Raw genomic sequence first — 23,662 nt, forward strand, 5'->3', positions numbered from 1 at the left:
ATCTCCGGCGTTTCACCGCTGCTGATATCGAGGTGATTTTAGCGAATTTGTATGAAGAAAAACCCACCACTTCAATCCAGGTTAAAAAAAACATTGTAACGCGCGTTACTCACATTTGTACCGAGTAAAATATTACTATTTTTTTCCCCTGTAATGCCTTACATTACTGCGTTACAGCAAAAAGTAATGCATTACTGTAATTCGTTACTTTTATAACGCGTTACTCCCAACACTGGCTGTAGCACAACCCTTCTGGACTGATGTCAGCCATAATGTCATCACATTTGTCATATCATTTTAACATCAATACAATTTAAGTGCAACTAAATACTACATCAGTTTGCTGAATTTTTTATTTTTGGCTACTTAATGGCATTAGTGGCATTTTAATTACATTATTTACTGTTCCGAGTCCTTTTTGACAATTTTAGTGCAAATAAATAAATACATTTTTGGTCTAAAACTGAGTGTGCTGGCTCCATTGTCCACTGCAGTTTTAAATACTATGTAACATCACACAGGACTGTCCTGGTTACATATTACATACACCTATCTGCAGTGGTGGAGTTTGAGTCCTCGCTCTTCTATTTTTCTATTTGAAATTTTTTTTTTTTAGTTATGTATTAGTTATTTATATACTATTGTTAAGAGTTTAGAAATACCAGGAGCTGAATATAAATCAGAAGTTACATTCCAACATTTACTTACTCAGTACTTGGATATATTTTGTATGTTTTTTAGGTATTTAGTATTAAACTACAACATAAACAAATATTTATTGGAAAGAGCAGTATTGATCTAAAACAACTTAATAAACGAAATGGTTCATTGACTTCCTGTGGAGGTTTTAGAATAATCACAAGTAAATGGAGAGCAGTGGGCAGGGATAGGAGGTAGGTGAAAACAGACATTTTCTCACACATTTTCCCCTTTTCTGGCCTCACAGTGTTCAGGACATCTCCATCCTGCTGAACCTCATCATTATCCTGCTGATGCTGTTCAACACGTATGTGTTCCAAGTGGGGCTGGTGTCTGTGTTACTGGAGCGTTTCCGGGCTCTGCTCATGTTCTCTATGCTCTACCTGATCTTCAGTATCACGCTGCACTGCTGGCTCATGGTACAGGCTAACACTACACTACACATGTCCAACTGATCTGTGATATCCTCTAAACTGTGTCCTGTCTCCAGAATCTGCGCTGGTTTAACACTAACACATATATTTGGACGGACGGACTGCAAGTGCTGTTTATGCTTCACAGGACAGGTAATTTGCATTTCCATCCTCAAGTTGTCCTTACAGTGTCAAAAGCTTGGTAAACTATTAAAAACAACCTGGACATTGGGGAAAAGCCATATTTAAGGTAACCTGTCCATAGAGATTAGCAAAAAAATATAAAGACTGTTAAGTCACTGCTAATGAACACTTTTACATGCTGACACAGTGTACACATTAGGAAACACAGACACACTAGTTTTTAGACAGTAAAACCCTGGTAGCCTTTAGGCGCTACCCTGTGGTGCCCACTACACCAGGACACATTTCCCTACAGCAACAATAAAAGCCTTAAGCCACAGAACAATATGGCAAGAGAATCATCTACTTTTGGATTGGATTTTAACTAATGCCACTGCTCATAGAGTAATATTAGCCCACTTTCCATCTGACATTTTCACATCACACGATTTTATAATTCAGTGCTAATGACAAAGTAGATTCATTTAATGCAGTAGAAGGAAACATTTGTATTATAATTCATTCTTAAATGTTCTATAAAACTAATAGCATTGTACCCTGTCAATCATTTCTGTGTGGTCCTAATGCAGTCTCCTCTGTGTGGGTGTAATTCATTCACGTTCATAAGCTCATAAGCAGATGAGAGGATTTATGCTCTAGTATTGCCCACAGCAGGTGATCCAGTGTTTAACATGTAGACATGTACTGTTTATGTTATGTCTGCTGTTGTTTACCCAGCACTTAGACCCACCCATAAGATAGAAACCATACCATTCACTTTATTCTAAACTTTATTTTAAAGCTCCACTGAGACTGGAACATATCATTTGTTTGACTGCTGTTTTTGTGCAAACCTTGAAATGCTCCATACTCCATCTTGTATACTGAGGATAAAAGATTTGAGTTTTGCTTTTCTAGAGCAGGATCTGTCACCGGCTTGTGCCTACAGAGATGCCTGGAATGTTCAACACTATTTCATTAAATTTGCATTCATTCTTACTGTAAAGGGGCTTGACTCTCAACAGATCTGACTTGTTTCTGTCGAGCTCAACCAACTCCAAAAATGTTACATTGTGCACATTTACTACATTAATCGTGTTATTAATCCTTAGCTCAGGGGTCTCCAACCTGTAGCTCCGGAGCTACCAGAAGCTCTTTACCCCCTTCTAAGTAGCTCACCAAGGGATTTCAGTATTAACCAAATTTTTGTTGTTCAGTTACATGCCTATTACCATTTTATATGTATAATTTTTGAGGCCCAACTTTATGCACTAATAAATGGACAGCAGTTTAGGTTTTATAGGCATCAAATGTATCTCAGTTTTATTTTTCTCCAGCGACTAGGTCAGGAATCAGAATACACTAGACAGCTTGCAAGAATTACCAGAAGTGTGAGTCCCGGCACCAGCCAATCAGTGAAGAGCCATATATTCTGTGTTGGCAACAATTCCCGAGATCGAGGATTTAAAGCCGGAACAAAGAGAATGTTTGGTGAATTTTATCAAGGGGAAAGACGTTATTGCTCTTCTTCCTATGGGATTTGGGAAAAACTTAATATACCAGTTAACCCCGTTAGCGGCGCATTACATACGCCACAACTAAACAGCAGCGATTGTAGTACCCACCTACCGTCGAGCGAACGAATTCCAACGCTGCGAGATCAGCCAGTTTCCACGAAGTGAAACTGGCTCATGAATCAGGCCAGTACCCCAAGGCTCGCCCTCTTTCTTATAATCGTCTCAGTTTCTTGCGGCCGCTAAAATGAGTAGCTCTCCGGCATTTTTGTTTTGTAAAGGTAGCTCACCAGAGGAAAAATGTTGGAAACCCCTGCTTTAGATATTTGTCTAAAAAGTTATTATGGAAGTGGTAATTCAATACTTTTATATGCTGCATAAAGTGATAACACAACTATTTTGGCTTGTTTATCCAAATGGCTTGTACTTAATTAGAGATTCTGCAAATATAGTAGTTTAAATCATTCTGTTTGTTCAGTCCACTGAATCACTTGAAGACTCTATAGCATCGCACGGTGCATATTCAGATGACATCACAGCTCCAGACCTATTATTCTAATAGAAATGGGAGGCACGTCAGCAGTTATCAATGTTATTTAGCTGAATTCATTTTAATATAAACCTTGCCACTTATATTGACAGTGCACTGTGTATCTTTTCTGTTGGAGGGTTTGCCACCTGCTTGTCTCCAATGAGATGTTATTGTTTTGCCTTCAGTGTTCCAGAGTATAGCACTAAACTTAGCTGTCTTGTTAATTCAGTAGTTGTTGTTATTCCTGTTATTAAGAAATACCTTAAAAATATTCTTACTGTAAGCAGGGTCACCCCTACCCAGATCTGACCTGTAACTTAGCCTGGTGAGGTCCCCTGCTTGTCTCAATAAAGAGAAGTTTAATGCCATACTGTGGGATATTCAAGACAAGCAGATGGCGGACCCTCAACCAGAAAAATTACAGTGCACCTTTAATGATCAAGTTCAACATGTCAAACCAAGTAGTCAATAGAGAAAACCATAATAGATAATTGAGGAAGCATAGAAGACATTTTGCAAAGTAGAGCAGGTATTTTAATAATGCTAATGAGTTTGAATAGTAATTGTATAAGTGATGAAGTGCATGTGTTTGTCCCCAGCTTCAGTGCTCTACTACTATTTCTACAAGCGCACGGCGGAGTGTCTGGGAGACCCACGGCTCTATGAAGATTCCCCCTGGCTCCAGGACATCTTCTCTCGTATCAGACAGCAGGGCTCCTTCTTTAATAACCAGCAGCACTGAAAAACACAGACAAACACACAGACTCTGTTGATGACTATGCGGTGTTTGGAGCTCATTTGTGTTCATTTGTTTGCAGATGTGAACACAGCCTGTGCCAAATTTCATATGGCACTAGAACAGAACATTTAACATGGATGAACTGAATAAACTATATTTATTTATTACTCATTACTGAAGTCACTATATGCCATTTGTAGAATGTATTTTCTGATTTATGATACTTTTCTGTATGCAGTGATTGTGAATCATTTGTTGAAATATATGTAAACTTGTGCTAATGCAGATACATTAATCATATACTTCTTTGTCAATTAAACTTTTATTTTATGTTCAGCTCTTGACCAAATGTGTAATAAAATACATTCTTATAACAGCAAAGGTTAGATATTATTCTAGATATACTGTAGATTTTATAGAAATTAAAGGTGCACCGCGTAACTTTTCTGGTAAGTGGTCAGCCACCTGTTTGTCTCCATGGAGATGTTAATGCTTTGCCTGGAATATTTCAAAGTATGACATTAAACTGATCTTTTTCATTATATTTATACCTGTCCAGAGATCAAACGTACTGTAACTTGGTCTGGCGGTTGATATGCTTAATGCTATACTGCGGAACATTCTTGGCAAAGCATTAACATAATCATAGAGGCAAGCAGCTGGTGTATCCTCCTCCACCAGAAAAGTTACTCACTACTTCTCATCTTGAACATGATCTCAGCATACATACGGTTTGTTAAATGGCAGCTCCTTTAAAGCAGTCGTCCAGGTAGCTGAAGCGCGCCTGGTCGTGTATTTGTGTATACTCTCTGATGAGCTCTTCATTGTGGAGTTTAAACTGCAACACGACATGAATACTGTGAATATAACAGGTATCGTAATGAGCTATGTGGATGATAGTTTTCAGACTCACCTTCACTGCGTATTTATAAAACTGCTCTGCTTCTTTAATCCTGCCAGACTGAAACAGAGGACAACAGAAAGTAGTTTATGCGCATCTGTCAAACATTCAGTTTTGGAGGGTATAACCTTTCCCTCAAACCAAGACATACTTTATTTATAAGGTGCTTTATAAACGTTATAGATGACCAAAGTGCCCTTCATAACACGTGCAATAAATAGACAGCAATCATAATCAAAGCAAGTTTATCATCTATTTTCACATGCTCACGAAAATCTAATAATGATCTGATTCAGGGGGACAACAATGAGAAAGAAATGTGTCTATTTGTCATTTTACATGTCATTTCAATCATCTTAAACACAGCCACTGATAGACTGTGTTCTTTTTCTTCTGACATCTTTGTTTTCAGTCTCTTCATCCCAGTTCCACACACAGGCTGGAGTCATTTAGTCGATGGTGTCTTTTTTATTTGTTATTTTACTGAGATTATAAAGGCACAACAGCAGAAAGTAAAGTAGAAGAAAGTAGAGCTATCTGGAGTTTTGGAGTGACTGGGCAGATTAATCAGATTTTTCCCTTTCCAAGATGTTGTTTACAAGATCCTAATGATTTTTGGATCTTTTTCCAGCACCATGCCAGGTCCTCTTTTAGTTGATTGCCTGATACACAGAGCTTGTGTTTAGTGACTAACAATGTCTTTAGTTGTAACGGCCATAGTGGCCCGCTCCCTCTCCTGGACACCACGTGTATATGACCTACTTTCTAAGAAGGCTTGCGATAAGACAGTGGAGATGGTCGTGGACTTCAGGAAAATCTTACTTCCGAATCATTACAAAGAATCTGAAGAATCTTTAGAGACACCAAATCTGATCTAAACAGGCTATCACTGCTCCATTCACAATAACTGTACATTTGCACTATTGTTTTCTTGTATAAAGCCTTAGCTCACCTTGAGAGCGATGAAGGAGAGGTAGGCCCACACTTGTGCATTCTGGTTGTTCAGGTGGTTGGCTTCAGTCAGGGCAGCTTCAGCCAGGCTCAGCTCCTCCAACTTTCACACAGTAATACAACCATTTAGAAAAGTACATTGCGCAATAAAAATGAAAAAATATGGGAATATAGAAGGAACTCTTATTGGTCTTCCAGTGTTAGGGGTACAGTGATTAAATTTAGGGAAAACGTGTAAATAAGTACTAATAATAACAGTGTAATTTGTTTTTTACCCGGTAACAGGCAGCTCCCAGCCCAAGCCAGGTGAGGCAGGATGGGGACTGCTCACAGGCTTGCAGATGGACCAGTTTGGCTTGTTCAAACTGAGGACACAATACAAATACAAACTGTTATTTTTGTGTTAAATTATGTTTTTTGTGTGTTTTATTTTGTCTAACTCTGATCAGAAGATCATGCTATATCAGAATGTGATGTTATTTCAGAATGTGATGTCTTTTGGAATGTGATGTGAATGTGCTCAATTAAATTTGCATCACATATCTGCAACTAAAGCTTAATTATTTGACGGAATTTTCACAAATTGACACATTCTAAGTACTAGTCGTGTGTATGTGGGTGTCTAAGAGCTGACCTGTCCCTCCTGCTGGCAGATGTCCCCCAGCCTGAGCAGCACCAGGTGAGGGTTCTGTGGAGGCGGCTGGAAGCTCAGACTACACTCATAACTGTCCTTAGCAGAGCTGAGGGAGCCCTGCAGGAAGAGACAGTGGCCCTTCAGAGCCCAGGCCTCAGCATTCTGTCAGAGAAGCAGAGGAGAAACCAGTCAGTTTTACACTAGGGTCTGTTACCATAACATTTATATTTAAAACAGATGGGGAATTACAGATTAATATTCTTCAAATGCAATTTTTTGATGAAATACAGAAAGTTTTAGGGACTAGTCACTAATGCAAAAGGATCAATTATGAATTTAACTTTTGGTTGAATCATGATCATTATGTCACCCTATCTGGGAGTAAAACCTTAAAACACCAATGGTAAATGGTAAAATGGTAAATGGTCACATTTTTCTATAGTGCTTTTCCACCTTCAAGGCACTCAAAGCGCTTTACAACAAGGAACCACTCACCCATTCACACACAGTGTATGCAGACACTGTGGGCAAGGTGGGTTAAGTGTCTTGCCCAAGGACACAATGGCAGCATTCATCTGTGGGAGCTGGAATCACTCCAGCCAACCTGTGATGTTTATGTCGAGAGCTGGATTCAAACAGCCAACCTTCAGATCAGTGGGCGAATGCTCTACCAACTGAGCTACTGCCGCCCCAATAAATTATAATATTGAAAAAACTACTTTATGTCACTGATACAATCATCTTAAAGTAGGATAATCCTGACTAACCCTTTTCTTAATAAACTATTATATAAATAAAACATGATGCAATACATAAAATAGACAAGTACTTCACTTCAAATGCTAGTTTATGAAAAAAAGTAAAGGTCTCCTCTAATGCAAATAAAAGGTACGCAATAAATAGTATGCTCAAATATATTGTTCATCTTCACTTTTTGAACAATGTGTTGATATTGTGACAGGCTACTTTGCACAACAAAAAGAAATAAGAGGATTTCTTGTAAATTGTCTCTAATCATTATTGTGTAATAGAACATGCTGAAGCTGACCTCATCGTCGTGGTTCAGCGCCTCCTCCAGGCTGACTAAGGCACTGCTGTAGTTCTTCCTGAGCAGTTGGAGACGGGCCAGGTGAAGGAGGTAACGCACAGAACGACCTCCATCTGAAGACAGCAGCTCCAGGGCCAATGCACGCTCTGCCATCTACAAATAGACACACTAAAAAGTTACACACATATACACAATTATCAGAAGAGGGTAGTTCTCATATATTTAAGGGAAAAGGCCCATTGCGATCCCCAAAGTGCCGTGGGGTCGCACTGTAAAGAATGTGATGTCATATCACATATGTCATATGTTTCTCAAACTATGGTACCACTGGTGGTATGCAAGGTTCTTTTGATGGTAAGTGCCGTTTTATACAGTTAAGTTTAATTTAGAGTAAGCTATATTTTGGTCCTCCTTTGGGTAATTTATGTAGTGTTGCAGCAATGTTATGGTCCAATTTTACACCTAATTTAGCACCAATTTAAGCCTGAAATTGTCCTGTTTTAAAGAAGGTTTAGATCTGATGATATACTGAAATCCTAATGTTTTCTTAGGTGCTTTTAGAGCTACTGTCATTTGGGAATGTGATATTATATGAGAACGTGATGTCATTTCAGAATACAATGTTATTTCAGAATACGATGTCATGTCAGAGCAAGCCACAGTTGATCATTCTCAATATGAAAAGCTCTTTTGCTAAAATAGAATATATATCACCGATGCTAGTTAAGAATGCACATGCCTTTTGTATAAATAGTTGACCCTTACTGTTCTGTTGAAGTCTTTACCTGTACAGCAGAGTTCTGCAGCAGGAAGCTGACTGTTTCTGTGTAAATTGTGACTCTATTTAAGATTCTCTGCTCCTCCTCGTGGTTCTTTGCGTCCTGACTCCACTCTTCATTTCCATCATCGGATTCTTCAAAAAAAGTATTATATTAGTCTTGTTTCGGTGGTTATATGTGTTTAAATGTATTTGTTTAAAAATAAAGTCCTAATTCTAATTTCCAGTAAATTAACCCTAACCCATAGCTTTTATTTGGATATTATATATGATATTATTCAAGTTCAACACCCTGAATGTTCTACCTTATTTACCCCATGAGTAGATCTACATATTGGTATTATAAACTCCTTTTACTTTTCCTATATTTTCTATTTTTGTTGAAAGAAAAAATACAGTTTTCAAATAATTCCATGTTTCCTAGTCTGAATATTGGACAAATACTCATTTCGTTTTCACAAGCCATAATACAGATGGGGCAGCTAGAAGTAAAATTATTAAAATGCCGTTTTTTTGTTGTAATATAGTGAGATACTAGGTCTAGTTGTCACTGTAAATCAGGTTAACCATTTGTGAATTCTCCTTTTAGATATTTCCTGGTAAAGTACAATGTAATCATTTCAAAGTCTTTTGAATATAAAACATGTATCACTTCCAAATGCCCAAATATCTGCATACTCTTGACTACTACAGCTACTTTTTACTTCTTTTTGAGTCATTTAATTTTCACGCAACAATAAATGTTCTGTCTCTTTCTCCCAGTCAGACCTTGGTGGTGTTCGGTTTGTTGCGGTGGAGTAAGTGGAGTTGTCTTTGTCCCCATCTTAGCTCTCTCCTCTGCGCCCCTCTCCGCCAGCTCAGACCAGAACTTCCGCACCTCCTTCAGCTTCGGGTCCTCTTTAGCTCTGAGCAGCTTGTTGGCCTCCAAGAAAGCCCCCTCACACTGAATCGCATCCTCCTGGCTCTGGTAAAGCAGGCCTACAAGTACACCGAGAGATAGTTTTAGTTCAGCTACAACTTGATGAAAAATGCCTAATAAGATACAGTTCCTTCCTAAAATTATATATTTTAATAGAGTTGTTTGAGCCAAAGTACACACATTTATGCAGTTATGCAGCAGTGATTTACCTACAGTGTAATTTACTTAGATTTGTCATTCATTTCAGAGGACTTCAGAATATTTTGCCAGAATATTTTTTTAATCCATATCTCCTAAACCAATATTTCCCAAACTTTTTTTCTGGGCACCCATATTTTAAAAGTCACAAACTTTCATGCCCCAAGACAATCGACATTATTCGTAAATCACAAAATAAAGGTGGATTTGATCATTATTGAACCTTAATGAGGATATTTTATTTATTGTTATTATTATTTTTGTTGACTGAGTGATGTGTGTGTCTCTCTGAACAATTAGTATTACTCAAGTTTTAAACAATGAAAAACAGTAACTGAACCAGCAATAAAAGGATCCATAAGTCACCTATTTGGACATTAAATGTAGAATATTTCTTTTTCTTTTCAGCATTCAATTGAACCAGCAATATTGGAACAAAATAGTCACTCGCTCTCATGTGTCAGAACTGTATATTGCAGACCTACATGCAGATCGTGACAAGGTGACCCAAAAAAAATCTCTTGCGACCCACCTGAGGGCCGTGGCCCAGTCTTTGGGAGACAATGTCCTAGACCAGGGGTGTCAAACTCATTTTGGTCCGGGGGTTGTATCCAACCTACTTTGATCCCAAAGGGGCCGGATCAGAAAAATCATGGCATATAAACCCCAAAAATAACAATAAGTTCAAATATTTGTGCAGAGAAACACAAATCTATTACAGAAATCATTTTTAATTGATGAACTCTTTCTTATTATAATATTATAATATTATGAACAACCTGAAACTTTAAGAAAAATACAATTTCAACATTTAAAATATTTTAGTAGAAAATCACCCAAGGGCCACATTGAAGGTCTTGGAGGGCTGGATCTGGCCCCTGGGCCTTATGTTTGACACCTGTGTCCTAGCCAATGTCTGATTTTATCTGATTTCAGAAGCTAAGCAGAGTTGAGTCTGGTTAGAACTTGGATGGGAGACCACTGGGGATACCAGATGCTACAGAGGCTTACTGCATACTGTTGTTGTGTTCAAGAGACGTGCTTATGCTCATTGTGGCAAAGGTATAAAAAGGTCATATTTTGTAGAGTAGAGTAAATCAAATATACTTCTGAAATTAAATATACTTCTAAAATTATCCTATTTTAGCACTTAGTTGAATTTGAGATGAAGACTACTATGTACCAGCAATAAAAGAGCTGTTACTAACCTAACAAAGTCCAGGCCTCCACACCATAGCTCTCCATTGTGGCTGCTTGTTTCAGGAAAGTCTGTGCATTCGTATACTGCTCAGACATGAACGCCAGGACACCACACATGATCAGACTGGGAGAAAATCACAGAGAGTCATGAAGACAGCTCTATCAAATACAATCACAGTAAACACAGACTGTCATTCACCTGGGCTGGTGAGACTGATCCGTAGCTACGGCATAACGGTAATACTCTCCAGCTTTCATGTAGTCTCCAGTCAGCATGTAGTAGCTCCCTAAGTCATACTTGTGCAGAGGGTCAGTGGGATTCCTTACTAACAGCTACAAATGCAGAGAGAAAGAGATGGTTTCCAATGCTGCAGATGGCATGACAATAGTACAGAAACTAAAATTAAGATTAGATTTTTATTCATTGTTTAAGAACTAAGGTCTTATACTGTTACACTGATATAAAGCAGTAAGTACTTGAGTATTTTTGTGTAATTATGCGACAAACTAGTTCAATAAATGACTCTATTTTGACAGCAAAATGATATTTTCTGATCTATGTATGTGTGGTTTTCTTATACCCATAGTTGTGTTTTGTTTTATCCACACAACTCCTGCTCTGTTGTGGTAATACAGGAAGTGCTCCACTGTATTTTTAAACTCCATACACGTTCACTAGAATCATTTGGATAGTTTCAGCCCTGCAATTTCCATATCTGTACAGCAAAAAAGAGCTGTTAAATTGAAAATAGAGATGTAAACAGACTAATAATGCTGGGCTGACATGTATAAATGAAACAAAACACAACTCCAGGTATGTTTTTGATGTGCTCAAAAGAGTTTAAGTCAATTTAGTTCTTTGTAATATAGAACAAAATTAACTGCTGTACCTCTTCGTAGTACTGAAGAGCCTGATTATAATCCCCAACACTCTGAGCTTCTTTGGCAAAATGTCTGAGCTGGGCTTGACTCAAATGAAAGCCTTCTGTCTCAACATCGATTTCATCTGTGTAAATCTGGGAAAAAATGTATGAATTTACAATGTAAGTACAAAATAGTTAAACTGTACATGTACTGTTATCTTGCTCAGTGCTGTTCCTATCACCTTGTTGAGAGCCACGTGTGTCTCGTCCACCAGGTAGATGTATAGTTTACTGACAAACTCCTGAAGCTCTCTGGGGTTAGTGATGGATTCAGTCCTCTGCATTTTATCTCGAACAATCCTTATAATGGCGTTCTAGTTAAGAGTTAAGATCAGATACAAAAAAGTTATTGTGCCATTTCTGTTTTGGAAATGTCATGTCAGTCTTTTCTGGTTTATAACTTAAACTAGAAAAGCACTCAGAGAGCGCAGACCTCCGCCAAGGACTACAGTCCCCCTCATATTAATTGTGTTTTCCATAAATATTTATCTCGTATCTTTCAATTTGGAATATGAAAGAGGATCCGATTGTCCATCCCTGAGTCAAATTTCATGGGGTTTGGTCAATAATTAATTGAGATATTGAGAAACAAAATTTTTGGCCCCATTTACCACAATGTTAACTAAAATTTCAAAGTGATCCAGAATCCAGGATTTCTTCTGGATCACCTCCAAAATGAAATCAGTTCTTCCTTTTCACATTTCCAACAAATCCTGAAAATTTCATCAAAATCGGTCCATAACTTTTAGAGTTATGTTGCTAACAGACAAACAAACAAACAAACAAACAAACAGACAAACGCCGGCAAAAACATAACCTCCTTGGCGGAGGTAAAAATGTGTATGTAAGAGAAAAGGGGTATGCTGCCCTCTGTTGGTAACAATGGGAAGTGAAAGTAGAAGTAGAAGCAGCAGCAGTAGTAGCAGTAACAGTAGTAGTAGTAGTTTGCTTTTGTTTTCAATTTCCAATATAAGAAAGTACAAAAATAAAGACTTGTGTAATTACAATATTATAAATAATTCATTTAGCAAGCATGTCTCCTTTAAAATTGAACAAGTGCACCTTTAGCTGTTCTTTGAAAGTGAAGTATCTGCCGGACATGTTGAGTTCTCCCATCACCTCGGCCTTCATGTGTTCACGGTTCATCTCTGAGAGTGAACAGTCTTTTCCGTACAGCTCCTCCACCTGCTCACAAACATGGCTGACCACTTTTGCAACCTGCCGAGAGAAGTTCTGCACGGCCTGCATGGAAAACACAGTGAAAAGAAGAATCATACCTTAATGAAAATATGTCTTATTATGTGAATTCAACTACTGTGCGGGTCATTCTAACTATTTTCAATTAGCAACCATTTTAATGGTGTACACCCCTAACACTAGCCAGGCTGGCGCCACCTAGTGCCTTCACTCAATTTTGTTTCTCTTCAGCAACTAGGTCAGGAATCAAAATACAATACACGGTTCGCAAAAAACCCCGGAAGTGTGAGTTGGGGCACCAGCCAATCAGCGTAGAGCCATATATTCTGTGTTTTTAACAATTCCCGAGATCGAGGATTTAAAGCCAGAACAAAGAGAATGTTTGGTGAATTTCATCAAGGGGAAAGACGTTATTGTCCTTCTTCCTACAGGATTTGGGAAAAGCTTAATATACCAGTTAGCCCCGTGGCTCATTACATACGTGACTACCAAATCCCAGTGATTGGTTAAATGATAAAAAGTACCCGCCTACTGTCGAGCGAACAAATTCTAACACTGCGAGGTCAGATGGTTTCTAAGTGAAATCGGATGATGAAGAAGGCTATCCTAACACTGCAAGTGATGCCCTTTGTAGTGTATATTGTATAGATTATAGACAGATTTAATGTGTCTCCCAGCACAATCTCCAGAACATGGAGAAGATTTCAGGAGACAGGCAGTTACTCTAGGAGAGCTGGACAGGGCCATAGAAAGTCCTCAACCCATCAGCAAGACCCATATCTGCCCCTCTGTGCTGGAGGAACAGACTGAGCACTGCCCTTGTCCTACAGAATGACCTCCAGCAGACCACTGGTGTGAAGGTGTCTGCCCTCACAATCAGGTATAGACTTCAAGAGGGTGGCTGGAGGGCAACACCTCCTGTAGTGGGCCCTGTGCTCACTGCACAGCAGTATGGAACTCCACTCTAAGGAAGAGTGCTAGTGAGCAGCCGAAACTGCCAAGTATGAAAACAAACTCTTGGTCTGAAAAAAGAACCTAATAACATAAATTGTGGAACTCCACTGGCATTTGCCAGATCACATCAGAATTGGCAAGTTTACCACTGATGCCCTGAGCTTTTCACAGATGAGAGCAGGTTCACCCTGAGCACCTGCGATAAACGTGAATGATTCTGGAGCTGGTGCAGAAGGTCCTGCGTTTGTCCTGATGCATGACAATTTTGCAGCACATTGCAAACTAAGAAACAATATAGCACATTTACACTTTGAGCTTTGGTGGGTCCTTCAGCGAGAGGAGGTTTAGGAGGGATCAGTGCCATCACTCTGTAGATGCAAAAACAACAGAAAGTATGATGAAGTTTTGTCAATCATATAATATCCTGAGACAGTATAGAGTTTATACATCTACACTGTTTCCTTTACCTTCTGGAGAGCTCCTCAGGGGGAGTTTTGGGGATTAGCGGCTTCTCCAGTGAAATCTCAATCATAACATACGTCCTGGCCTCCAAATATAACTGCATATGGGATTTTTAATTAATAACGTAAGTTCAACAATTGCATATAGGGTATATTTTACAGTTTATTTTGAGATAAAAGTCTCACGTTTCCCTGTGTGTTGACAGCTTGTTCCATTTCAGACGTGATTTCAGTCACATCAGTTCCGTTCGTTTTCAAACCAGGCTGTGAAAAAAGTATGTTTCATTAGAGTGAAGAAGAGTAGAGCTTGTTCTTCTGGAGCAGTTTTTCTACAGTTTAGAAGTTCCAAATCTCAGTACTTTGCAGCTGACGCCATCAACATTCCCTAAGGGAGTGATGCTAACCTGAGGCACCACTCTATCTGAAGCTCCGTTACTCAATTCAGACCTAAATCTAAGCTTTGGATTTAGCACCATCTGACAAAAAATAACTTTATTTGGAACTACAACAGGTGAGATGATTTGTATTGTTAAGCAAGTATATCAAGTAATTGCTGAACATTCTGCCATAACCATACATGCAGAACCACCCAGAGTAATGTCACTAATGCAGAGGAGTGTGTTCATCTGGAACTGCTGCATGTTTGATTTAGGAGTCCAGAGTGCAGCTTCATAATGACTTCATATTATATGTGAAATCACAGCAGTTACAGTTCCTCACCTTCTTGGCAGAGCGCTTCACTGCTCCCTTCTTCGCTGAGGTAGTTCGAGCTGCAGTGGCCACAGCCTTGGCATACTTGTTTAACACACTCACACTTCGCTTGGCCTTAAATCACAAATACATTGGATAAAAAACAACCAATATTCTTGAGAACAGCTGTACTTATGTATTTTTAGGTATGTGTTTGACAAAGGGCCTGTATTACATTATAGTCTGTTCTATGCAATGATGTTGTTTCTTCATCAAAAACACACCTGAAGTTTTGTACATTTAGGCTGAGTTCTTCTCTCAAATGAAAAGCACTCTGTTCCACCTTGTGCTATTTATGTGGTAATACAGGAAGTGCTCCACTGTGTTTTAAACTCCATATACATTCACTAGAATCATTTGGATAATTTCAGCCCTGGAATTACTAATGTACTGGACTAAAGGTAAAAGGTAATCCTCAACTTGGAAACTACAGTATCATGACATCACAAGGTGGAACTAAGTATTCTGAGCTTTGGAGATAGACTAATAATAAAGGATTATTCAAACATGTGAGTGAAACTAAACACAACTCTAGGTAAGTTTTGATAATGTAACAACATTCTGTCATGGCTAAAAGCTCATAGGGGACAACGTTGTGTAATATAGGGCCTTTAAGACCTTGATTTAGTACTTGTTAAATCCTTGCTAATCCGTCAGTCTCTGTCAGAAGGGGGCAGTGTCACCAAAGTTCATAGTAGGCAGTGAATCATAACCATAGAATGATCTTGTTGCACCTTGTTTGAGAGCAGACTTTCGGAGAAGGGTTGTACGCAGTAGGCGCCTCTGATGCGAGTGGCTCCAGGGAACAGCAGGCGGCCCATGTCCACAAAGGCCACTCCATGAAAGGGGATCTCTGTGGTCTCCTCCAGCAGCTGCTGCAGCACAGGCACAATGCACATAAAGATTTGACCTGAGACAGGTAGATGAACATAATAATAATAAAAGTAATAATAGGTATTTTTTACCCCTTTACTACTATCCATTGACCTCATGATCTCCACCGGCCACAGTTTGCATTTGGTGATTGACTTACGCAACCTAAAATACACACCAAAAACATTTCAGAAAGAAAGCACAGGTAAGTGATTAGGTCCTTTTTGTTTTTCTCACTTACATTTTTTACTTACTTACGGCCGTTTAGTTAGTTAACATACTGTGTTAGTCATACTACAATAGCTGGTTAAATCTATTAGTCTTGGTCATTTTTTCATCATCATGGTAATTTAAAATGCAGTATAGGCTAAGCATTGCACTAAAATAAAGAATATAATTAAATATAAATCTGTTATAAAACTGTGTTCCTTCCATGCAAATTGTTCGTGCAGTTAGGATGGAAATTTCCATGTTGATGACATAGGTAGATTCTTCCAGTATTTTTGTACTTTTCTTCTCAACTTTCCTCCACAAACTGCCACTTCACTGATGTAAAACTAATTAAATAAATATTTACCACAGGTACTATCCCACCAAATCAATGAATAATGAGAAAACCATGGAAAATTGTCATGTGCACTTTTAATACTGTGCAATATTGCACTGCAGCATGAGTCTTCTCACACACGTCTCCATGTTGTTGCTTGGATATTGAGTTTGTTTGTGTTTGTTTATAGTCAGGTGTGGGAGTCCTGAGTCCTCAAACTGAATACACTGAATTCATGGACATGGCGCAGGGGGGATTCTGTATGCATGTCTCATGTTCAGCAGTTTTCATGGTGATACAATGCAGACATTAGCAAACAGAAGTTTGAAGAAACAATACAAAATGGAATTAAACAAAACATTTTCTGGAACCTGTGATCAATATGAGCATTCATGGTCCCTTTCAGGTGATTGTCAAGAAAAAGATGAGAGTGACTAAAAAACTGTTGGCTAACACTAACTAGCTTGGCTGTAATGTAATTTGAGAGAGACCTGCTTAACAGCACAGATCATCTCACCTGTTGTAGTTCCACCTAAGTCAGTTCTCTCTGGTCACATTGTGTTAAAATAAAGATCATGTTAAACTCTAGCAAAGCCTCAGACAGAGTCATGCCTACAGTTAGCATCATGGACTGTTAATGATATGAGCTGTGAAGTATCAATACAAACAACACAATTTCCAGTGTTTCTGATATGGTTTGCCTCTGACCTGTTAGTGGCCTCTTGGTTGAGAAAGCAGCACATCTCCACGTCCCAACTCACTCGGGTTTTCTTTGTCTCCGCCTCTTTACGGAACAACAAATCCTGAAGCAGTGGAAAGAGCCCCATGTCACACAGTTCTTTTATCACCGTAAGATTTTTATGGACATGATAAAAGGTAGAAATTTTACTTTTTTAGCGGCATAATTTAATTCCTATAAAATATTTTTATTGAAATGAAAAGTTTTGGTTACACTTCCCATTGCGAGTAAGTCTACAAGTGACAAAAACTTTATATTGACAAGATGAAATTATTTGAATATTTGTATTTCTTGCACCACTCCTTCAAATATAATTCAGTTTGTCTCATTTTTGTGTTTGTCCTTTACCAGAAACATCAGATATTGTTCATTATTTCTGTTTTGTTTTAAATGTTACCCTTACTTGAATAGTTTTTCCAAATACCTTTAGTTGTGAAATTGTTGGACCACTACTTTGCAAAGTACTCTCGACTAGTAAGGGTAATTGATGTTTAGTGTGTTTACCCCCTGTCCTCTTAGTTCCCCGTCTTCATTCTCAACGGACTCTGGCTCTATAAAGGCTCCAGGCACCACAGTGTTTGAAGGCAGCAGCTGGGACAGGAAGGGTCTCTTTTTCTGGCGACCCCTCTCCTCTCTCAGCCCTCCTGCTTTAAGCGTCCCATCAAAGAAAACAAGCATCTGATTTTTCTGAAAATGACAGGCAAGTTGAAATTAAATTACATCTGTTTAATGGATTACTGAGATAACTAGGAGAAATTAAAGGACCTGTACCATATTTTTTCACATGTATTTGGGCAACATTTGTCTTGGCCCAGTGCATATTATTGTATAAGCAGCTCTTATATGTATGTCACATATGTCCTCTGTGTACTGTCTCCGTCTAATTATAAAGCATTTTCTTTTACAGTAATGAGGACGTGTGCAGTAGCATACTAGTTGTCTCTTCACCAGCAAAAGGTCACTGTAGTCTCTGTAAGTTGTGAAGAGTGCTTATAAACTCATCACTGTGAATAATTAAAATGCTCTGAATGCATAAGGGAAGTGAGTAAAAATTTTGGACCACTGCAAACTGTTTATAATGAACTTGTTCTGTTTTTCATCTTTTCAAGTCAGTAAAAAAGTATCTCTTTAATATGTGGTTCATAAATATTATACCGTATTTTCCGCACTATAGGGCACGCTCTTAAACCTCCAACCCCATCAAAAATGACCGCACGCCCCACAATCCAGAGCGCCCTATACACAAATCCACCTGTGTGTCCCAGCACGACTTTAGTAAACTAACACAAACACACACGGAGCAGACAGTGACCGCACAGTGAAAAACACCCACAGACACACTCATCACTCCACGCCGACGAGGAATGGAACGGAGGAACGAACCAAAAAAGCGAGCGCAATGTGCCACTTCTAGACACAACTGAACAACTGAGTCACTGCGAACACGCCGACAATCCGTTGGTCCCAGACAGCACCCTCCCTACACGCCACAACTGAACAAAGCCCAGAGTCACCGTGAACGCGCCAAACAAATAAAACCACTCACCCATCCAACTGTTGTGTTTCCTTTAAAGTCCCACGCAGTTTATTTGTGAAAAAAGTTTGAAAATAGTCCATTCTATGACAGTGCGCTTTATAATCCAGAGCGTCCTATAGTGCGGAAAATACGGTAGTGTTCTTGATTCTAACCTCTGTTGTGAGAGGGACCTCCAGCGCTGCAGTGTAGGAGCTGGCGGTGGGTGAGGAGCCTGAAGGCAGTGTCCAGGAATCTGGGACAGAGAAGGCCGTCTCCACGGTGACCTTCAGCAGGTTAGAGGAGGACAGTGCCTCTGCAGACACCAAAGCTTCTGATACATGTACCACCATGTCCACACAGGGCTGCAACACACAACAGCCAATATCACAGACTGCAATCACTGAGTTATTTGCTGAGGAAATTGTACCGACAGGTTGTTTTCATTAATGTGCACTCAGTATTTGTTTGTCCTGTTCAAAAATGCAGAACTAATAGTACAGAGCAGAGGGTGAATACAGGGGGTAGGCAAAAACAACAAATTTCCCAGCACTCAGATGCAGAACAATATAGGATTACTAAAACATTCATGAATAAGTTAATTATGAGGGAACACCATTATAGGGTTGTCAAAAGTATCAAAAATCAGATACTAATTAATCTTAAAACTAGTATCAAAACTAAATACTCATTTAAGAAAGTGTCAATACTGACGGATTGGGGTTGAATAATGGTATTACTTTTGAACTATTGTGAAAAAATAAGTTATTAAACATGAACCAGTTAAACAAACCTATTATAGTGTAGTTAAGTGTGATGTCACTTCTGGGTCCTAGGCACATCAGCTGATTGATAACAAGTATTCTATTTTATTAAAAAGCAGTAGCAGTTTAACTATAACAAGAGTAATATAAGTGTACAAGGTTGGGTAAGATGTAAGTGTTAGTGATGGACTGCAGTTAGTCAGATACACACACTGGTAATGCAATCTAATATGTAGATTATTTACATGTCTGATACAGTTAGTGGTTAAACACATTTTTGAAATATCAATATTAGTAATTGTCTCTTGTTTGATCAAAAAGGAGCTCAGCACTATGGCATATAGTGTTAGAAATCAGCTTTGAAGTACCAAATTGGACACGGAAAGGACGTCATCACTTAAAACTTGAATGCAACCTTTAATGCAACCTATGTAACTACATTTTAACAGCCACTGGTATTAGACGAGTGCTTAAAACATATGGCTTGTAATTACAGTCAGAGCCTTGTTGTCGTTATCCTGGCTTTTGGTTTGAATGGCAGCAGCTGAATAAAGAGGCACTTTGCTTGAGAAACTGGTCTGGCCTGGAAAAAAAAAAGCACATGACAAAATATGAGTAGCACCTGTACCACCTCACAAGCACATGTACGTGATTTCACCATGTAGGAGCGGCAGGAAGTCCAGCACAGCCTGGCCCAGCACTGCGGTCCTGGCATCAGCTTTCTTCTCCTCGGGCAGGAAGTCTAACACCGTCACTGGAAACAACAAAACAATACATGGTACATCAATAATTTGGCTAAAAAAAGACTGTACAAAGAATCTGTGTAAAATTCTTCTATCAATATTTAAATTCTTGACCATCAGTGCTCAAAACTGTAGAAAAATTTATCTGTTGGCGGTTTGCAAGGTTCTATAGATCTCGATTTTCTTAGTTCTTGTTTAGTGCTGGTTTAGAGTATAAATTATGGCAAGGACCTGTAGTAATGCATCAATGTTCTAATGGTTTAGACCTGGTTTAGTTTCAGTTAGGAAGTTCAGTTTGGACTCACTTCCCGGTATAGACCTCATCTACTCCTAGTTCAGCTTTGGTGTAACTGTTTGGTTTATTTTAGCCAGTGTAGACCAGCTTTTGTTGTTGACACTTCACGCACCATGCCAAGTATAAATGTGGTGTCTACGTGTGTAATAAGCGGCGGATTGACATCGCGTTCTGATATGTCCTACCATTCTGAAAGAACGCCAAATTCTGATCAGATTAAACATACTTTGTCAGTTCATATTTTTGAGTCTTTTTGTTTTTCCCTCTAGACATGTGAACTTTGAAAAGAATTCCTTTATCAAAACATAAACCTCAAATCTAATCGCAGTCATTGTAAGAAAAATTGCATACATATTTTCCCAGTTCAGCCTTACAAATTAGAAAATTGTTTTAATACTGAAATCATAAACAGAATCATACAAACGTTCCTGAATCTATCTGAGCTTGTATAAAACGCTTATATTTCAGACATTCTATTGTCTAAAACAGACTTGGGCATTGTACAGCTCCCGGGCCACATACATGGCTTTGGCTGACTCTGACCGGGCCATTTAAGCTTATTTGGAATTACAAAATAAACATATTTTACTACTTTACCTCATGCATAAACTAAAGCTGCATTTCTATTATTTCAGAGGTGTTTTTTATCACATTTTTTGTAAGGCAGCCTCATTTTTTCATTGTTAAATCACAACATAAACTCTTACCAGTCTGAGCAGCTTGTCAAAACAATTATATTTACTGCCTTTTATAAAGAAATACAGTTCAGATTATGCAGAATTGAGTTAAGCATTTTGGCCCAGTCCTCCACAATATTTTCTGTTTCTCATGTGGTCCCATGGAAAAAAGAATTGCCCACCACTGGTATAAAATGTGCTTTAGTATTACTGTGTATTGACTTTTAGAAGTTGTGTGTTGTTTAGTTAATACCTATGATGAGTTTCCTGGCCAACTCAGCGATGGCCTGGGGGTCCCTGGAGCACTGGAAGCTGCAGCTGAAGTCATACTTAAAGCAGTTCTCAGATGGGTCCCTCACCCTCTTCTCTGACTCTCCCAACACTGTCTCGTCCACCTCCACCTTCACAAAACTCTGGAACTCTGGCTTACGCCCTTGCTAAAAGTAAACAAACACAAGACAAAGATGCATAAACTATACAAGTTGTTATGGCACATTTTGAGGGAGCAGCATAAACCCATTCAGTTGATACTGTACATGCTCATACCAGCTACATGAAGGCTGGTGTTGTGATCCCACCACAAGCAGCATGCTCTTGTGTTTGAGCATCTAGAAATGCCCTCTATAATTCCAGTCTTTGATAAAAGTTAGTGAATGGGGTGGATTATATGTACAGAGTGTATAAAACCGCCTAAGCCATGGCCAATTCAGTACACAAAAAGCTGTTCTGTTATATAATATGGCTGCATGTTTTTAACCATACACACTTATTGACAACTCCAATAGAACACGTGACAGTAGAGTCAAAAAATATTCAACCATTTCATAAAAAAGTGTTTTTGTTTTGTCTTGAAAAATTACTTGCTATGAGGCTAACAGTATGGAACCATCTTATCTTTTCATTTGTTTGTATTGGATCAGCAGAAACAAAGTGAACTTTAATCAAATTTACTATTATTGTTATTATTATAAAGCAGAACCTGTGGTCATTTACAACATGGTTTTCTGTATTTTGGCAAAACAAGTGGCAATTTATGCTCAGATTAGTCAAAAATTGTGACAGTCCTGTTTTAGTCCTGATTTAGACCTGATGTAGTCCTGGTTTAATCTTAGTTTCGTCCTGGTTTAGACAAAGTTGGTCAAAAATAGGGACACCTGGGACATTTCTTGTATAAAACTGCAACAAATCACTGGTTTTGTATAAATCTGATGGGACGGGGAACAAAGGGTGACCAGATTTTCAAAATAAAAAACTGGGACATCCTTGTTTTTTTGGTGGTTGGTAATAATAACATTCTGAAACAAGTGTATCATTAAGGAAAATTGTTCTGCACTTGGCCCATTCATGATAATATGTGACTCGGTATACTCACATTTTCTTTGTGTTTTAGTCATTTTTTAAGCAGATTTTTACTCTTTACTGTTGGTGGGGAGTCCCAGTGACCAGGACTAAACTAAGACTGAACCAGGACTGAACCAGGACTAAACCAGGACTAGACCGGGTCTAAACCAGGACTGAACCAGGACTGAACCAGGACTAAATCAGGACTGAACCAGGACTAAATCAGGTCTAGTAGTTTCTTAGTATTTACCAAAAAAAAAAAAAAAAAAAAAAAAAAAAAAAAAAGGTAAATACAAGAACCATTTAATATTGGTTGAATTAGATACTGAGTTAAGTATTTGCAATAAAAACATCAAGATTTTGTAATTCATTCCTTGAATTTCAAAAAATTCAAAGTTCAGGAAAAAGTAAACTTTAACATCCATTTTGGTGGGGGACGGTGGGGGGGCTAACTGCTAACGTTAGTTGGCTAAAACAAGCAAATGAGCACAGATGTATAACTAGCCATGTTCAAAGCTTGATAAACAGTGTACAAACCGTGTAAAAAAAACGTATAAAACCGTGTATAAACCCTGTATAAACCGTACCAGTTTGTTCCCCCGCTGCACCGTCACGGTCACGGTGTGGTGGAGCTCCTCTGCGGGACCATGTGGCGCCTCCATGTCGGTAAAACAGTAAAGGAACGGTGAATTGGTATTTTTAAAGGAGCTAACCAGTTACTTTAATAGAAACATCAGCAATTCATGTTTAGCTTTTCACCGCGAGTCCGTCTCCATGGAAACGGAAGACACCAGCTGCGTTCAGGGGCGTCCGGATTTTTTTACTGCCCACCAGAGGGCAGCAGTTCTCCATGAAATGTTTAACGCTTTCGGTTTCAAGCGATTTTTTATTTCAGTCTCGAATTATAGTTGTCGTGTTATGGACAATGTGTTAACCAAAATACCAGTAATCAAAAACACGGTTCTAATTGCAAGGGTTTAGGTGACATTAAAACAATCTAAAATCCAATAATATTCCATAAAGATGGCGGGCAGCTAATATTGTTAAAAAGGTAGATTTGTATTTACTACAGTAAGTTCTTGATCGGGTTCATCGTTTGTAAATTTACCTTTTGGATAATTCATTGCAAAGTACAATATAATCAATGAAAAAAAACAAAAAACAGCTGGCGCTTGGCCCGATCTCAGAGTACGACATTCTAAAATCTGAAAACCACTAACAGCTACATAAAATAAT

General features: G+C 38.6%; 2 protein-coding genes across 2 annotated transcripts; one reads left to right on the plus strand and one right to left on the minus strand.

Annotated features, from left to right (window-relative positions):
• Nucleotides 1-953: 953 nt before the first annotated feature.
• Nucleotides 954-4,023, plus strand: LOC129409246 (transmembrane protein 138-like). Its single transcript, XM_055154814.1, has 3 exons — nucleotides 954-1,118; nucleotides 1,190-1,265; nucleotides 3,881-4,023. Exons 1-3 carry the CDS (start codon nucleotides 993-995, stop codon nucleotides 4,021-4,023), a joined length of 345 nt encoding a protein of 114 aa, XP_055010789.1. The 5' UTR covers nucleotides 954-992.
• On the minus strand, nucleotides 3,886-23,088 carry LOC110153553 (cilia- and flagella-associated protein 70). The gene is made up of 27 exons (XM_055154815.1): nucleotides 23,014-23,088; nucleotides 21,339-21,522; nucleotides 20,029-20,124; nucleotides 19,865-19,953; nucleotides 18,783-18,971; nucleotides 17,598-17,780; nucleotides 17,063-17,157; nucleotides 15,900-15,972; nucleotides 15,669-15,809; nucleotides 14,905-15,009; nucleotides 14,371-14,448; nucleotides 14,191-14,282; nucleotides 14,031-14,091; nucleotides 12,635-12,814; nucleotides 11,755-11,886; nucleotides 11,540-11,665; nucleotides 10,849-10,982; nucleotides 10,658-10,773; nucleotides 9,101-9,310; nucleotides 8,340-8,467; nucleotides 7,555-7,707; nucleotides 6,507-6,668; nucleotides 6,148-6,237; nucleotides 5,874-5,975; nucleotides 4,934-4,981; nucleotides 4,751-4,858; nucleotides 3,886-4,019 (listed from the first exon to the last, which is right to left on the minus strand). The coding sequence occupies exons 1-26, from the start codon at nucleotides 23,086-23,088 to the stop codon at nucleotides 4,757-4,759; spliced, it is 3,144 nt and encodes a 1,047-aa protein (XP_055010790.1). The 3' UTR covers nucleotides 3,886-4,019; nucleotides 4,751-4,756.
• Nucleotides 23,089-23,662: the final 574 nt, after the last annotated feature.

The sequence above is a fragment of the Boleophthalmus pectinirostris genome, unplaced genomic scaffold, assembly GCF_026225935.1.
Source record: "Boleophthalmus pectinirostris isolate CB_2022bp ecotype Guang Dong unplaced genomic scaffold, ASM2622593v1 HiC_scaffold_19, whole genome shotgun sequence".
NCBI classification, from domain to species: Eukaryota; Metazoa; Chordata; class Actinopteri; order Gobiiformes; family Gobiidae; genus Boleophthalmus; species Boleophthalmus pectinirostris.

Coding starts and splice junctions, on each gene's coding strand:
- LOC129409246 (XM_055154814.1), top strand. CDS start 993: ATGCTGTTCAACACGTATGTGTTCCAAGTGGGGCTGGTGTCTGTGTTA. Junction 1,119..1,189: donor CGCTGCACTGCTGGCTCATG/GTACAGGCTAAC, acceptor TCCTGTCTCCAG/AATCTGCGCTGGTTTAACAC. Junction 1,266..3,880: donor GTTTATGCTTCACAGGACAG/GTAATTTGCATT, acceptor GTTTGTCCCCAG/CTTCAGTGCTCTACTACTAT.
- LOC110153553 (XM_055154815.1), bottom strand. CDS start 23,088: ATGGAGGCGCCACATGGTCCCGCAGAGGAGCTCCACCACACCGTGACC. Junction 18,972..19,864: donor ACGACAACAAGGCTCTGACT/GTAATTACAAGC, acceptor TGTGTGTTGCAG/CCCTGTGTGGACATGGTGGT. Junction 15,810..15,899: donor CAATGGATAGTAGTAAAGGG/GTAAAAAATACC, acceptor CCTGTGCTGCAG/CAGCTGCTGGAGGAGACCAC.